Source organism: Carassius auratus, chromosome 49, assembly GCF_003368295.1.
Source record: "Carassius auratus strain Wakin chromosome 49, ASM336829v1, whole genome shotgun sequence".
Taxonomy (NCBI): Eukaryota; Metazoa; Chordata; class Actinopteri; order Cypriniformes; family Cyprinidae; genus Carassius; species Carassius auratus.
The window spans coordinates 2,833,611-2,851,319 of record NC_039291.1 but is presented as its reverse complement, the minus strand read 5'-3'; the positions used below and the strand labels follow the sequence as shown (position 1 = coordinate 2,851,319).

At 35.2% G+C, this 17,709-nt stretch overlaps 1 protein-coding gene across 5 annotated transcripts in view; it reads left to right on the top strand.

Moving 5' to 3' along the window:
* Positions 1 to 17,709, top strand: part of LOC113066039 (arf-GAP with SH3 domain, ANK repeat and PH domain-containing protein 1-like) — a 107,323-nt gene that overhangs the window by 66,805 nt on the left and 22,809 nt on the right. For all 5 annotated transcript variants that reach the window (XM_026237619.1, XM_026237618.1, XM_026237622.1 and 2 more), the window contains exons 4-8: positions 12,028 to 12,102; positions 12,701 to 12,750; positions 13,016 to 13,145; positions 14,685 to 14,770; positions 16,640 to 16,715. In XM_026237619.1, coding sequence (XP_026093404.1) covers positions 12,028 to 12,102; positions 12,701 to 12,750; positions 13,016 to 13,145; positions 14,685 to 14,770; positions 16,640 to 16,715 — 417 coding nt within the window. The remainder of the gene's footprint in view (positions 1 to 12,027; positions 12,103 to 12,700; positions 12,751 to 13,015; positions 13,146 to 14,684; positions 14,771 to 16,639; positions 16,716 to 17,709) is intronic.

Below are 17,709 nucleotides of genomic sequence, written 5' to 3'. Positions count from 1 at the left end.
AACTACAACAAACCCCTAGATGCAGCACTACTGCGAATAGTGTGGGTTTTATTTTATTAATCTCACTCAAATTTTGCGATTCTGATCAAAAGAGATTTTTAGATTTGTTCAGTTCAGATTAAACGTACAGTATGGAATTTTTGGCCACCAGGGGTCTCTAAATCAAAATAATAACATAAGACGTACTTTGATGACATCGGGAAAGAGCGTAGGCACATGGGAATTGTTGTTCATTGGAACACTATCATTCCTCACTCATTCTAACTTAGTATTTTGACAGTCACGTCTTTTCGAACGGAGAGATTTATGAATTATGAGACCCCTATCAAATCAATATTCCATCTAGCTAGTAGTAATATATGTTAAAAAAAACACGGTCGCCTTTCGTTGATAATTATAATTACGTTTATACTATGATATCAAACAAGATAGTGAACTGCATTTGAAGCTACTTTATCCAGCTAGATATAGAACAAATGTAGATTTACATTATACTATACATGAGAGCTAGTCCGTCTGCGTTTTACACAAGACATCATCGATTCACAAAATATACGGATAGATACAGTTAGCTGAATGGATGCATACCTGTTTATCAGAATGCAATTGAGTTCGGCATCTCTCTGTATTTTCTGCTTGTCACGAAACTCTATCTTGAAAATGCAACTCTAATATTTACCCGTGTCTTGTTTCTTATCTTGTCCCAAAACCTTATTGGGTCATTTATTTCACCCGTACGTTTGCACTTCACAGAACGTGCAGGCAAAGCATAATCATGATCCATAACTAAATTATTAATTGAGGTATAAATACGAATATAAACAATATAAATATAAAATATAATAGTCTCGATCAAGGCTAGCTACTACTTTTTCTTCTTCGACTCATCTTTGCTTCTGTTCACCTTTGTATTTGGTGGTTCCGCAGGAAGTTAGATAAACTAGAGGGGTCAAAGTTTATATGACGCCATAGACGGGTGACGAAACGGAAATAAAGAAACGTGCAGTGTTTTCTAATTAAACTATAATTTTCTCCGGATTTGAAAGTTTGTGGAAACTGTCGGGATAATGTAAGTACACAACTAAAAAATATATATAACATAGATATAGTGATTTCTGCTATTTTTAAAGCAGAAAAATTACATATTGTGCCTTTAATTTAAAATAACTGGATGATTAATTTTTAACTGATAAACATCACCAAAAAACAGGACGGCATTTGCTCCCTTAATTATGATATTAACCAATTTTAAAAAATTAAAAATAATAATACAAAAAAAAATTTATTAATAAATTAACCATGGTACACTAACCATAGTTTTTCATGGTATCAAGTTTGTAGTGAAAATGCCGTTAGCAGTCAAACAATTTTTTATATTATAAAACCATGGTTTAGTTTTTATGATGGCTTGTGTAGGCTGCTGGAAATCTCTGAACATGAACACGTCTAGTGTGTGCAATCAGAAATGTCCTGTATCCAGAAATCTGGGTCGTACACCTTAAGTTTCACTGAAATTTCCCATTTCAGATTTATCCTGGAAATTTCTCTTTTCATGCAGTGGGATATACAGCATATAAACTCTCTTTAGAGTGAATCAGCCTCTGAAAGGTGTTAAAGAACTTAAAATGTGTGTGCTTCTACACAGATTGTAGAGTTCTCTGCGTTGGTGTTGGAGGCGGATGCGTTCAGAGGACAGAGATGTGTGAAATGTGTGAAAATTGTGTGTCTGGTTAATGTGTGAGTAAGAGGGGCTTTTGTAATCTATCCTGCTCTCTTCCTGGCTGAAACGTTGAGACAGAGCCATCAGTTTTGAGTGTAGGCGTGGCAGTAGCTACAGTGCATCTCCTTTTCACCCCTCACATGCATGCAAACACACACATTCCTAAATCACTGTGTGAATGCTGGCAAAAGCGCTACGGAAGGGAAGTCCGATCTGTGTGAGCGGCACTGCACAGCTGCTCAACATGTGCTGAAAAAAGTGGGACTATGTATTATTTTAATTTTTATTTCACTTTTTATCAGTGTTTTTTCTTAATTAAAATGTTTAAAGTGCTTTCAGCTGACTGTTAACCAGATGTTGTCAACAAGAGAGAAGCTTTATGGCCTTCCCGGGGAAAATAAAAACATGATGTTTGAAATTGAAGAAATTAATTAATATTCTGGTAAACTCTGGTCAATTAATTTAATCAACAAACATAATGAAAACATCTTATCAAACTTTATAAATCTTGTTAGAGTTCCATGGTACACTGATAATATCAGAATGTGATCTCATGTTACGGTGATATTCTTCTTAATGATTACAATAATCATGTATTGCATACCATGGTATCCTTCCTTACATTCTATCCTTTCCTCCTTAATTCTTTCTTTACTTTATAGCCAATATATGATGATACAGTTTTCACAAAATATTCTTGTTGCATCTTATACTGTAGTTACTACAATAAAATCTAGTGGTTGACAAAGCCAAGGCCGATATATCAGCTGATAGGTTTTTCTGTTTGGCCAGTTAATGTCTCAGACTTCATTAGATTAAAGTCTTTGTTTAACAGTTCTGTCTAATAAAATACATATATCATTTATGCAAGTCTATGAATATCTGATAAATAATTAGGTCCACAAACCTCACAAACTTTAGCGGAACTATATTCAGTTGGTCTGTAGTATATTGTATGTTATAGTCATAATCATGTGAACTGTATGTAAAATAAATGTGTGCACAGACTTACAGCAAGATAACTGAGTGCACAGTGTTTTTTTGTTGTTTTTTTATTTTTTTTTGTTATACAATTTATTTGTTTGTGGAAATAATATAATTCAATAATATAAAATATTTTTAGATTGTGTGTGTGTGTGTGTGTGTGTGAAATATAAATGTATTTTTTGTAAATGTCTTGATCATTTTCATTGTGGCCCTGAAGTTTTTAATGTGCTCTTGAAATTTTCAAATTAGGAGCACATGCGTGTCGTCATAACTGGTATTTGTGCTCTGTATGTATACATGGTTTTCCTCCACTGTGCTAGCGTATGTTCAGTCTTACAACAGAATTAACATTTCCCTGATTAATTTCCTCTGGATCCTGTTCAATCAGTATGTCCTCTCAATTTCAACAATGCCCCCCTGAGGACCGCAACCTCTCTGGAACGCTGATGGTCTGATTTAGACAGATTACATGCATCCTTGTTTTTCACATAGCAGGCTATCAGCATTCACACTGTGTCTGCTAAGTCACGCAACTATTGGCATTATGCTGTGTGGCTAATTGTTTTCTTCCTGCAACTAAGGCTTGAAAAACGAGTTCAGTCATCAATAACTTAGCTGTATAAAACAGGGTTAAGCTGCAGAATAATTTCTTTCGGATTTCTGCTGTCACATCTCTTTCTCAAAAGAGGCACTTTGTTGTCTAGCAGCACTGCTTTTAGTCTGTTTTGGCACTTAGCTGAGGTATTTATCACTCTGAAACAAGAGCTTCCATTTAGAGACACTGAAGAAAAGTGAAGAATAGAGGAAGTAGATAGAAATACTACGTTATGGTTTATCTCCCCATCACAACAATCCTTATTTATAAAAACTTTACATTTGTATGAAATAAAAAAATAATAATTTCATTGTGGTTGCAATTTTTTGAAGCCTTTCAGTGTGGAGGAGTATCTTTCAGCATTGGTATTAATTTGCCATCTGCATTATTTGTCCTATATGAAGAAAACAAACACCATTTTAAAAATATTGATTTATGACTAAGTCAGGATTAAAATGTATATTGTTCAGCATTTTAAGGCAGTAAGATAATTATCTTTACTGGTGACTCAAAAGTAGAGAAGTTCCTTTTTCTTTTCCTGATACCGATTCCAATACCTGGGCTCAAGGTATCGGCCGATACCGAACACTGATCCGATACCTGGGTGTGTATCTTTATATATTTTTATAATCTAACATGAATTTGACAGTACTATTATTTATTTTCTTAAGCGAAAAAGAACTTGAAATGCAGCCAAAAATCTAACACCGCAAACAAAAAAGGTATTTTAGTTTTACAATATAACTGTATAAAAAAACTGCAACAAATAAGTCTAGGAATATAAAAAAATGATATATTAATCAGATAATCTCTTTACAACAAAACAAGCAAAAAACAAGCAACCGTCTAAGCATAATTATTAATATTAATAGAGACATATTATTATTAGTACATAGAGACATACAGTAGCTTAATCTACTGTAGGCCTCAACAGTAGCTTAATATATTGTCAATTTACTCACGTTAAACCGAACATTTATTTTGATGGGTTGCCATAAAGATCTTTGAGTGTCTGTGTTTATGATATGACATTTTTCTCAAATGAAATGGTAAATTCTCATGAAGTGACGGTTTATGCGTCCGTGTCTTCATATAGTGACACACGGCAGAGACTACAAAACAGCGAGCTCCCGCGCATCTGCGCCCGTCACCCACAGAGATGTAGATTTTGCAGGAGTAATATTTAAATAGTATTTTACAGTTTAATATTCACAGACACTATATTCGGCTACAGTCTGGAGCCCTGCGCTTAGACTAACACGGAAGCAACTGAACGCAGCTGCGGGTACTGAATATACTTGGGAGTCGGTAACTTACTACCGTTACTACAGAGATGCTTGTATCACCACATTTGTACATTTTCAGCACCGACTTGGTAGTGAAGTGCCAGTACTTATGGCATCCCTAGTCACCGTTTTACTGTCTGGTTGGTCCAGTCTGAAATACTGCTAAACAGCAGACATACTGCTTATGCGTTTTCATTTCTTCTTCGCTGATCTAAACAGGGGTTGCTTGTGGCAACCTCTGATCTATAATATAGAACTGTATTGCTCATGACGTCATTAAAGTGAAGCCGCCGCGCCGCCATATTGGTAATCCCTAGTGTGTGAAAACGTTCCATTGAATTAATAGGAATTTGTATGATTTTAATGAGAAAACATCACCTGAGAAGTCAGCGTTTATAATTATGAAGTATCTCTGTACATTATTACAATGCAAACACCCTAGGCATGTAAACGGTTATTTTTTAAATGTTGGGAATTTCCTCTACTTATTAAAAAGCTAAGTTCATTACAGTAGTGAGCATCATAAACATGATAAACATTAGACGGACATGACCTCAACATATAAAACAAACGACAAAGTGCTCATTCTGAAATCTGAATTTATTCAGAGAAATTAACTGACTATATACAGTACGGATTTAAAGACATAAAGATTTATTTCCCAGATTGTAAGTTAAGTTTTTAATTTCATTATAGAGCAATATTAACAACACAATTGTATTATTCATTGTAATATATTAAAATCCATTTCTGATACTAATACATTCGTTTAATAATTCCTGAATATTTATATTCATAAAGAAATAAGGTATATTTTGTGTTGGATCATTATATTACCTGTCTCATCAGTGTGCAGCAGACACACCCACCTAAACGATTTAAATATATCGCTTATCCTCCCCCAAAAGACCATAAACACTGCAGATAACATCTGAAGTAAACATTCATTTATTACACATAACATAAAAACAAGTCCTGTTTGACTGATTTGCTTCAAATCGAGTTATTTTAGGACAGCGGTTTGAATGTAACTCAATGGTCGACTCTGCTGGTAGGGATTAGTAAAATGGCAGATCAGACACTTCCGGTGGCTTCACTCTCTGTTGGCAGTTTAGAACGTGATGAGCGATCCAGTCATATATATAGATCAGTGGTGGCAACACGGCACAACTTACTGTGTTTGCAATGCATTCTGAGCAGCGAAGAAGAACATGCAGCGGTTAGGCAAAGCTTGCGGTCATAACTAGGTCTTGTTTAAGAAAATGGTATCGGATCAGTATATGGGTTCATGTACTCGCCGATACTGATGCCAGAACTTGTTGTGGTATCAATGACATTTCTAGTATCGGAATCTGAACAACTCTACTCAAAAGGCATCGAATACAAGTACTATATCAGGTGACTTTAGAAATTCACCTTCTCCAAGTATTATAGTCTTTGATTCATGGTCTTTACTTTACTTGATACAAGGCTTTTATAGTAACTTTGAGTTTGAGTGCCTGCTTGGTTTTTTTTTTTTTTTTTTTTTTTTTTTTTTCATACAGATTTTTTGATTGTGTTCCATTCATTCATTGTTTCGGTGCCATTTAAAAAAAATGACACTGTGGCAGATTTTTTAAAATGTTTTATTTAATTTTATTTAGCAAGCATCATCCAAGATAATCATATAATTGTTAAGTAAATGTCACGCATTTTTGCATGGCTGAATGATATATGGACCAGTCGCCATATTATTGTACAATTCAGGGCTCCAAACGGTGACTGTAACAGTCAAATTTGCAATATTAATAATATTAAATTGTGAGTGAGGTTTTTGCTGAGGTCACCACTGGTGACTAGGCCCATGTATTTACGTGTTATAACTTAAAGGTGCCACAGATTGCAAATATCACTTTTATAAGGTGTTTAAACACAGCTGTGTGGCCACAGTGTGTGCAACAACCAGCCTATAATGGTAAAAATCCACTCACTCGTTTTATAATTCAAATCATAAACAGTCTCTCTACACAAGCAGTTCCAGATTATGATGTTATAGTCGGTGAAAGTCCCGCCCATTTGTGACACTCTGTCCTGTTATTATATACACAGCCCTGAGTGAGAAGCTGCAGTCCGCCATTACTGTTCTCTTGCTGTAGTTGCTGGAGATACAATGTCAGTGCCAAATAGCCATTAATAGTATCATTGATTGTGTTGCACCAACGAACACAAGATTCTTTATATACGGCTGAGGACTAATGCTGTGCTTCACGAATGCTGCCTTAATGTGCTACCAGAATGATCGTGAAAAGGAATGTGGTAGTTAAAAATTTGGGGTTTGGAAGCAATGAGTGAGGTCAGTAGCACGGTCACCGTAACGCAGGTATTCCCTCGAGCATGAGTTATTGAAGCTCCACACTTTTCTGAGAAGGGAGCAGGGTTGCCAGCTTTTCACAACAAAACCCTCCCGCGGACATGAAAAGCTAAACATTTTAAAATACTTGGCAATACTGGAAGGAAGGCGTGAGCTGCAGCTCATTTTCATTTAAAGGTGCTGTAGGGAACTTTTGTAAGAAAATATTTTTTAAATATTTATTAAACCTGTCATTATGTCCTGAGAGTAGAATATGAGACAGATAATCTGTGTAAAAAATCAAGCTCCTCTGGCTCCTCCCAGTGGTCCTATTGCCATTTGCAGAAAGTCATGCGCTCCCGGTAAAAAACAACCAATCAGAGCTGCGGTCCGTAACTTTGTTTGTGTTCAAAATGTAGAAAAATGAACATAATAAGCGAGTACACCATGAATACATTTTCGAAACCGTGTTTTTAGCTTGTCCTGAATCACTAGGGTGCACCTATAATAAGTGTTTATATTCTGACTATTTTAGATTGCTTCGGGGGTACGGCAGCGGAGTAACCCAGTAACTTTGTGATTCTTCATAGACATAAACAGAGAGAAGTAGTTCCGGCTACGATGTTCTTCTGCAAGACGCAAGCAGTTCTGTTTATTAACCGCTAGAGCGTCAAAAGTTCCCTACTGCAGCTTTAAAGGGGACATACACATAAACAGAGCGTTTTGGCTCATACCCTAAAAGTGTCAATTGCAAGAAGCTGTAAAAAATTATCGGTAGCACTTTATTTTACAGTCCAGTTTCTCATGTGCATACTATGTACTTATTATAGTAATTACAATAACTATGTAACAACTAGGTACTAACCCTAAACCTACCCCTTAACCTAACCCTACCCCATGTAGTTACCTTGTATTACCAGAACTTTCTTAGATAAATACACTGTAAGTACACTAGAAGTACATATTAGTACACGTACTGTAAAATAAAGTGCAACCAAATGATCTGTGGGGCATTTTGAAATAAAACCTTGCATACACACACATCAGAGAACAACTTAAAATATTGTATCAATACAGTCTATGGCAACTTTAAAAATGTGCATGCAATGCCTTTTTTCCTGATTGTTTTGCGATTGCATCATTTGCTATGTTCAAATATTAAACTGAGACAACGCGTATCAAAGTTATAGTGGAAATAAAAGAGTTTCAAACAGTCCTCATCTCTGCCACACAGCAGCGCTGACACACACCTGATAAACACAGATCAGTTGTGCAGCATGAGAGAGTCTGACATGACAGAGACGTATGAAGTGAATGTGTGGAAAAACAGCATCTATATTGGGCACAACTTGAACAAACTACAACAGGTAAAGCTGTCAGCTGTGTAGATATTGCCAATATTATTAACAATTCTTGTTAATAATCATTACTAATATGGCTACTTAATAAGATCTTAGTATATGCTGTACTCTGTTAACGCGTGAACTTCATTATTTGTAGCTCACTTTCCGCCAAGAAATCATAAAAAACTTTGTGACTTTTTAATAAACAAAGTATCAGCTTTAAAATTATTCAAAATTCATAACGAAATACAAACAATAAATACAGTTGGAGCTCTTTAATGTTTCCAAGGCGATTGCTTTAGTGCCTCAGTTCAAGCAGCAATTAACCCTTTTAATCTTTCTCTTTACTACTATAGTACATAATGATCATGAATTAACATCAAAAGGTAGGCTATTTTATAAGAGAGCCTACAGTACAACTTATTGAAATGTTTCATGTAAAAGCTCATTCAGGGTTTCAAACTGCAGAAAATGTGTAAAGCTTGTAAACATTGCAACGTAATATACATTTCCCCTAAAATAACCATTCAGTGTCCATAAGCTCATCAGTCAGCTAGATAAATAATTGGAATAATAAGAGGAAAATTTTGCTATATTTATGTGCTATTGCAGTTAAATATTTTTACTTAAACTGTTGTCTACATGATTCATCTATTATAAAACTGCATTTTACTAATTAAGAAAAACAGACTGAAAGTGTGAGATATACACTCTTAAAAATAAAGGTGCTTAAAAGGTTCTTTACAGAACCATTTTTGGTTTCACAAAGAACCATTCAGTCAAATGTTCTTTAAAGAACCATATCTTCCACAACTTTTTAGAATCTTTCGCTTCAAGGAACCTTTTGTGAAATGTAAAGGTTCTTCAGATTTTAAAGGTTCTTTATGAAACTATTTAGACAAAAAAAGGTTCTATGGCACCATTTATTTTAAAGAATGTATTACAACATCTAAAGGATGCACTGAGGAGGAGCCCAAACTACACTTAATGTCTAAGTGATGCTTATGGTCCATGATATTAGTACAGATAATGAACAATTCTTTGACTGCATATTTCAAGTTGGAAAAGACATTTAGTTCCCACTTTAAGTGAACCTTAATTCCCATGTCATCTACAAGATTAAATTCTGATAAAGTAAAAAAAAAAAAAAAAGATGAGACATAAACACATGAAACTATTATTGATATGTTAAAATGTAAATAATAATAATAATGAAATTACAGGTGCTGGTCATATAATTAGAATATCATCAAAACGTTTATTTCACTAATATCATTAAAAAGTGAAACTTATATTATATTCATTCATTACACACAGACTGATTTATTTCAGATTTTTATTTATTTTAATTTTGATTATTATAACTGACAACTAAGGAAAATCCCAAATTCACTATCTCAGAAAATTTCTGAATATTGTGAAAAGGTTCAATATTGAAGACACCTTGGTGCCACATTCTAATCAGCTAATTAACTCAAAACACCTGCAAAGGCCTTTAAATCGTCTCTCAGTCTAGTTCTGTAGCCTACACAATCATGGGGAAGACTGCTGACTTGAGAGTTGTCCAAAAGACGACCTTTGACATCTTGCACAAGGAGAGCAAGACACAAAAGGTAATTGCAAAAGAGACTGGCTGTTCACAGAGCTCTGTGTCCAAGCACATTAATAGAGAGGTGAAGGGAAGGAAAAGATGTGGTAGAAAAAAAGTGTACAAGCAATAGGGATAACCGCACTCTGGAGAGGATTGTGAAACAAAATCCATTAAAAAATGTGGGGGAGATTCACAAAGAGTGGACTGCAGCTGGAGTCACTGCTTCAAGAACCACTATGCACAGATGAATGCAAGACATTGATTTCAGCTGTCACATTTCTTGTGTAAAGTTCACAGACAGCGTCAGAAACGTCTCGCTTCAGAAAGGAGTGGACTGCTGCTGAGTGGTCCAAAGTTATGTTCTGTGATGAAATTAAATTTAGCAGTTTCTTTGGAAAATGGGTCCCAGAGTCTGCAGGAATAGAGGAGAGGCACACAATATACGTTGCTTGAGGTCCAGTGTAAAGTTTCCACAGTCAGTGATGGTTTGCAGTGCTCTCATCGGCTTGTGTTGGTCCACTGTGTTTTCTGATGTCCAAAGTCAACGCATCTGTATACCAGGAAGTTTTAGAGCACTTCATGCTTCCTGCTACTGACCAACTTTATGGAGATGCAGATTTAATTTTCCAACAGGACTTGGCGCCTGCACACAGTGCCAAAGCTACCAGTACCTGGTTTAAGGACCATTGTATCCCTGTTCTTAATTGGCCAGCAGACTCGCCTGACCTTAACTCCATAGAAAATCTATGGGGTATTGTGAAGAGGAAGATACGATATGCCAGACCCACTATCAGAGCAACCTGGGTTCTCATAACACCTGAGCAGTGCCACAGACTGATCGACTCTGTACATGTTCATACTTTCATGTTCATACTTTTCAGTTGGCCAAGATTTCTAAAAATCCTTTCTTTGTATTGGTCTTAAGTAATATTCAGTTTTTCTGAGATACTGAATTTGGGATTTTCATTATTTTTCAGTTATAATCATAAAAAATAAAAGAAATAAAAATCTGTGTGTAATGAATGAATATAATATACAAGTTTAACTTTTTTAATGGAATTAGTGAAATCAACTATTTGATGATATTCTAATTATATGACCAGCACCTGTAAATAAAAGATGTTTATTCTGTGTCACCTAAAAAAATAATTTGGTGCCTAAGTCTGAACGAATACGAATAAGCTGAGCCTCTTCAATGGACAAAAACAAACACAATTTTGTCAAAATCTGCAGTTACGGCGAGTAACCTTGTAAACATGTTCTTAAATGTGTAAAAAAGTCCTAAATTACCTTAAAGATTTGGGAGAAAACCAGATGTGTGTCAGGTCCGAGTCAGGTGATAACGCTACGTGAATCCTGATGCATCTGATGTAAACCTAAATACAAAAGAAAAAGAGAAATCAATCTCTACTCTGCTCGCTTTTGAGTAACTTTTGTAGCTTGAATAAATATTAATCTATGCAGTTTGCAATTATAGTTTATGTGATGATTAAGTTCACTTAAATTTTAAGTTAGTAAATGCAAAAAAAAAAAAAAATATATATATATATATATATATATATATATATATATATATATATATTTATTTATTTTTTTTTTTAAATAATGGCTTTCAATTATACTGTAATGGCTATAATTAACATCTAAAAATGAGGGTAAAATGCATTTAATAGAGAAATCAGTAGCAGTATTAATAGTCATTTATTTTTGGTCATTGGCCATAACATAAAAATAATTATCCAGAATATTATTATCTGTGCTTTCCTGTATTATTGGGCAAATAGACACAATATAGAGTATACAGTGTAAATTATTTTTATGTAATTTAAAGGTGTATATAATGCCAGGTTTTGAGGGATTTGTCTTTTCTTTTTTTAATTAATGAGACAGTGCTGTATCACAGTTGGTCTCATCTTGTTACTTGAGTCCAAACTATCTGGCCTCTTGGGTCTGAAATATTAATGTTGATTAATTTAAAAGATCTGTCCCGAAGTATCGGGTGACAATGCAGGTCTGCTCATCCTGATACGATTGTGTCTCTCTCAATAGGCTCTTTGTGCCGATGGCTATATTTGATACGTTTCTCTTATTTCTTCTGTGCTGTGCTTATGCTGTGCCAAGTGTCATGTATCGTATTAACACAGTCTCTGCTCTGTTTCAACATCTTTTCCTGCAGCTCCAGAGTCTGAGTCATAATGTGATCTTTACACTGGACTCCCTGTTAAAAGGCGACCTGAAAGGCGTGAAAGGGGTGAGAAATATTTGCAGACATGGTCTCATAGATGATCAGACACGAAGAGCCTACCTAAATACACATGCAAGATGCATGCAAACTTTTCTCCACAGTTGTGCTTTCATACCAAGCCAGAAACATAAACAAATCTTAAAGATGATGTTGTAGACTTAAGGTTCTTGAAAGTATTTTTGTGTGTAAAGCTCTATTCAAGTAAATGGCTTCATGAAGTTACAAATTAAATTAGCCCACTACAGGTTTAATGTAATTTTAATGAATGTACTGAGTGCGGTAAAGTGCGTCTATTTGCGATGTCCTGCTTATCAGAAGATCAGCAGTGACTACCACACCAGAAGTCAGTCAGAGCCCACTAATGGGTCTGTCATTTACCACAAGTAATGGTCATGGTCATGATATTCATCACAATAATGATTTTATGAGGCTGTTACAGTCGTAATGGGCTGTATTTCTTATCACTCTGGATATCATCCTTCCACAGTGATGCAGATGTGTTACCTCAGCTCAGGATTTTGAGTGTAACATCTGCTTTGATGTAAACATGAGGGGGTCTAATTATTTTTACCTGACTCGTTACTATTTTTCCTTTTTTTTTCAGGACCTGAAAAAGCCCTTTGACAAAGCCTGGAAGGACTACGAAACCAAAATGTATGTTTGCTTTATGCGTGTTAGCTGAGTGTGTCTGTATACACATTTGTCTATTCATACTGATTATTTTCTGTCTGTGGGCTTTTGCAATTATCAGATGCATTTTACAGTAAAAAAAGCATTTTCTTCTCTACAGAGGTGATATTGCAAAATAAACACAGCTGTCTGTTTGCCAGCTCAGATGAGTTTGTGCTAAATACACAAATATTTGTATTGCTTTTTATGGTCTTCTTGTGGTTCCTGTTTATTTCTTGCCATCTTACAGTACAAAGATCGAGAAGGAAAAACGTGAGCATGCCAAGCAGCACGGGATGATTCGAACAGAGATCACTGGTGCTGAGATCGCTGAGGAGATGGAGAAAGAACGGAGGCTTTTCCAACTACAGATGTGTGAGGTCTGTAGTGCACTTGAGCTGGTTGGAGATCCTGTCCTCCTTTGCAGAAATATCCCATAGTTGATATAGGTTTATAGTTTATTTTGTTTCGTTTGTCTAAATTAATTAAATAATTTAGAATACACCGTTTTTAGCAGAACATGAATTAATATCTTCATAAACTAAGGTAATTTTGATGCTGTTAGATACAGATAGTTGTGAAAAATCATCAAACAAACAAAATAATATTTTAGTTTATTCTTATTGTGCTGATTACATGTATATTGGAATATTTTATAAGCTGTGGGGCATTTAATAACTTTTCCAGTATATGGCGATTATTCTGAAAATTCTGAAAGTACATGGTCAGAGATTTTTTTTTACTAATGCTCCCACAACCAAAAAAACTTTCAAACATTATCATTACAGTATTGCCATGACATTAACATTCATAAAACAGCAACCAATTAGAGCTCTTTAATGGATCTACACCAATTACCCCAGGTTGCTGTCACATCAACAGCTGTTGCGATTGGTTCTCCTAATATAAATCAGAATTATGTAATGCTTTCATCTCCGTGCTAATGGCCTTTTTTATCTTATGTCTCAAAAGATTCCCTTAGCATTAGAGCAGATGGCTCAGATTGTGATAGAAATGTTTGTTTTATGGATTTGTAATCATCAGTGTTATATTTGTTCATTAGGGAGGATAGCTGTGGGTTATTTAACATGTTAATGACTTGTTTTTGTCAATAGGAATTGCCTCTTGAATTTATTCCATTCTCCATCAAGGGGTTTGTGAGGGGTAGATGTTTTGTAGATGTAATGTTAGATATCTTAGGAAAAAAGAAACCTCAGATTGCCTTTCAGACGGTATTGGACCAAGTACATGATAAAATCGAATATTTAATTTATTTTCCAAATTTTTCATTTAAGCACTAATGTAGAGGAGGCAGTAGTGTATTGCTGAAAGTCTGGATTGTCTAGAATCTTTATAACGTATCAGTCTTCTGTATTTGGATGTTTACTATTTTCCGTTCTTGGTGGTTACATAAGTAAGGTTATTTTTACTCAACAAGGCATTTTATTTAAGTAAAATCTAAAGATGAGAGCAATGAATAATTTATTCTGCAGTAAGGTGACTCATTCAGAAACAGAAAAGTATTGAAGGAAATGATAAACTCTAGCAAACACATACAACATACCTACTATATGCAACATTAAAACGAAGATTTTCACACACCCTAACCTAATTAGGAAACTAAATACTGTTGTGTCTCTAACATTGTCCACAAAACTGTGGCTTTTGGGTTTAAAAGTTATGCACAAATACATTAACACACTCTTAAGTTGAGCAGAATGTGTGTGCCATATCACTACGAGATATAATAATTAAAATATTTGCAGTGGAAAGGACCTGTAATTTTACCTAAAATGATTTTTGAATAATCTATTTCAAATAATATAGCACTTAAGGTTTCAGTCACTGAATATCTTTTGTTTTACTGTTGGGATAATACAGTTTACTGTGTTGTGACCAAATTCTGTCTGTTTTTGCAGTACCTGATCAAAGTGAACGAAATAAAGACAAAAAAAGGGGTTGACCTCCTTCAGAACTTGATCAAGTATTACCATGGGCAGTGCAAGTAAGTGACATTTTCTTTCAGATGCATTTTTTTTTACCACGAAAGACATTTGGAATATCAATATACTAGATAAATAAGTCTGCTAAAATCCAAATCCTTTGAGGTCATACAACTGTCAACATAAATTTCTATTTGACGTTTGATTGTTAATGGTCGATATGGGAAGTATTATTGATCCATGTAACCTAAGTGTCAATGTCCCGAAGGTCTGAAAAAGTGATGAGCTGAAAGAAAGAACTGAAAGTGTAGCACCTTTTTTCTTAGTCTCTAAAGATTAAGGTTATTTTGAGCAAGTGTTGCCTTTGAGCTGTAGATACATCAGCAGAAACCTGCAAGCTTACCTTGCACTTCAAGGTTTTGACTGGTCAGATGTAAGAATGATTGTGTTCTGACTTGTCAGACTTATCAGAAATATAAAAGTTCCTGGTGTAGCAACCATTTATCACTAAATAGGGGAAAACACTATTTATGGATTTTCTTTATGGATAAGTTTCTTATCTGGGTTTAATTATAAATAAGTAATTTGGTTTTGTTGTATGGTGAAATGTTATTATTGAAACTGTACAAGTAAAGCATACAATAGTGTAGAGCTGCAGCAAAAACAACTGTAAGATCTTTTCCATAAAGTGTGGAGAAAGTTGTTCTATTATTTGATTTGATTCCATTGGATTCAGTGTTTATGTTCCCTGTGCATTATCCAGTTTAGAGATAGAATATGTTGGTTATTAATTATGCATATGTGCACTTATATTATAAATCTTCACAAATTGAAGAAATTGAACAAATAGCTAATAATTATATAGGCAGAAAATTCAGTTTTCTTTCTTTTAAAATATAACAAATGGAATTATACATATACTTTGAAAAGCTCTTTTTTTATTTATTTGCTAAAATATGGCAAAGGTAAAAATGCAGAAACATGCTCAAACCTCATATATACTGTAAACATCTGATGTGTCCTGACACCAGAAAGTGTGGCACAGTGTCTGTACTACTGACTCGTCCAATTTGAATCTGATACTCTTGGCTGGTTGTTAGTGTTGGCACTATTTTAGTCATCTGTCAATATTTAAAACTGGACATTTCCACCAAAGGTATCCACAAAACGGAATGTTTATTTGTTAGTTCAAAGCTTCAAAGTGTGTGTGATAGATAAATAAGTGTATAAATAGTGTTATGTGTTCCACAGTTATTGTCAAATGTCACGAGATGGATTGCCTAAGGCTGCATCAAAGGCCTAAGGGAAGAAACTATTTCTGTGTCTGGTCATTCTGGTGTTCAAAAAGGGAGTGAGTGGTCCAGAGTGATTTGGCCAGCCCTTTTCCTCACTATGGATGAGTACAGTTCTTGGAGTGTGGGGAGGGTTGTACAAATGATTTGCTCAGCAGTCCGGACTACCCTCTGTAGTCTTCTGAGGTCAGATTTGGTAGCTGAGCTGAACCAGACAGTTATAGAAGTGCAGAGGACGAATGGGGTAGTAGAACAGTTTCAGCAGCTCCTGTGGCAGGTTGAACTTCCTCAGGTGGTGCTGGATGTGAGTTTTCCCAGCCTCACTAGCTGCTGCCTGTCTGTCAGGAGGCTGTTAATCCACTGACAGACGGAGGTGAACATGGAGAGCTGAGTCAGTTTGGGCAGGAGGAGGTTTGGGATGATCGATTTAAAGGCCAAGCTGAAATCCACAAACAGGATCCTCAAATAAGTCCCTAGTCTGTCTAGATGTTGCAGACCTGTTTGCTGTACAGACCTGTTTGCCGTTTGATATATTGAAAGTTTATAATTTTTCCTGACAGTATTGAAAAAATATGTACAGCCACATGAAAAATGTGTTAATTCATTGTCGTAATTTTTTTTTCTTTTTCTTAAAAAAAGCTTTTTTCAAGATGGATTGAAGACGGCAGATAAGCTAAAGCAGTACATCGAGAAACTAGCAGCAGATCTTTACAATGTATGTGCCTTATTCTTTAAAAATGAAACATTTCTTAAATTGTAAAAAAAAAAATGATTTGGTAAAATAATTTTAGCTTTATGGATTGGACTTGGCAATAAAATATTTAACAAATATCTGGGTTACATTACAAAATTTTGTTTAGTGTATTGTCATTTAAAATTGTTATTGCAACATTTTACTTGTTTCTCTTATGCTGTATTCACACCAAACGCGAATAGAGTGTCAAATTCGCGTCTACCGCGCCTAGTTTGCCGCTTGACCATTTTGAGATCATTCGCTTCATTCGTGCGAGTAATTCGCTTCATTCGCGCTTGAAATTAACTTCACAACAGACGCGAATTCGCGTCATGGGGGGGCTTCTGCCAGCTGAGTTCACGCAGCATTTTCAACCGCCAATTTTATTCGGATAATTTTCAAAATATTACTGTTATTGTGTCATGAAATGTAGTTTTAAAAGTATTTCAGGCGAGAATGTAGTTGTTTTAAACTCAAATATGCGGTTCATTTATAATGACAGCGTCTATTTTAAAAAAATGTGTTTCGCCGATCTCGGAGATGAGCTCCATGCGATCAGCGGGAGCTCCGTCATCATGTATCCACCGAGAGCAGCCACACCTCGGATAGATCTTCTGACATTTGCCGCTGGCTCTGATGTCTCTTTAGTGGTTCAAGATAAAATATAATTCGTTTGGGGTAAAATGAAACGTTTCTTATCTTTGGCCTTTATTCAATTTTTATATATATATATATATATATATATATATATATATATATATAGATAGATAAATAGATAGATAGATAGGTCCTTTTTATTCCTGTTTATTTTGTCATCGGTTGACTGCTCACTGACAACATCAGTCGTTCCTCCTTGTTGAATGAGTAGAGAAGGGTATTCCTGCACAAGCGGAGGCTGCAGGAACATACTGTTGAATGAGTGACTCCTAGCAGGCTCCTGATTGGTTAACGCGGCGCGAATTGACGCAAAAGTTCA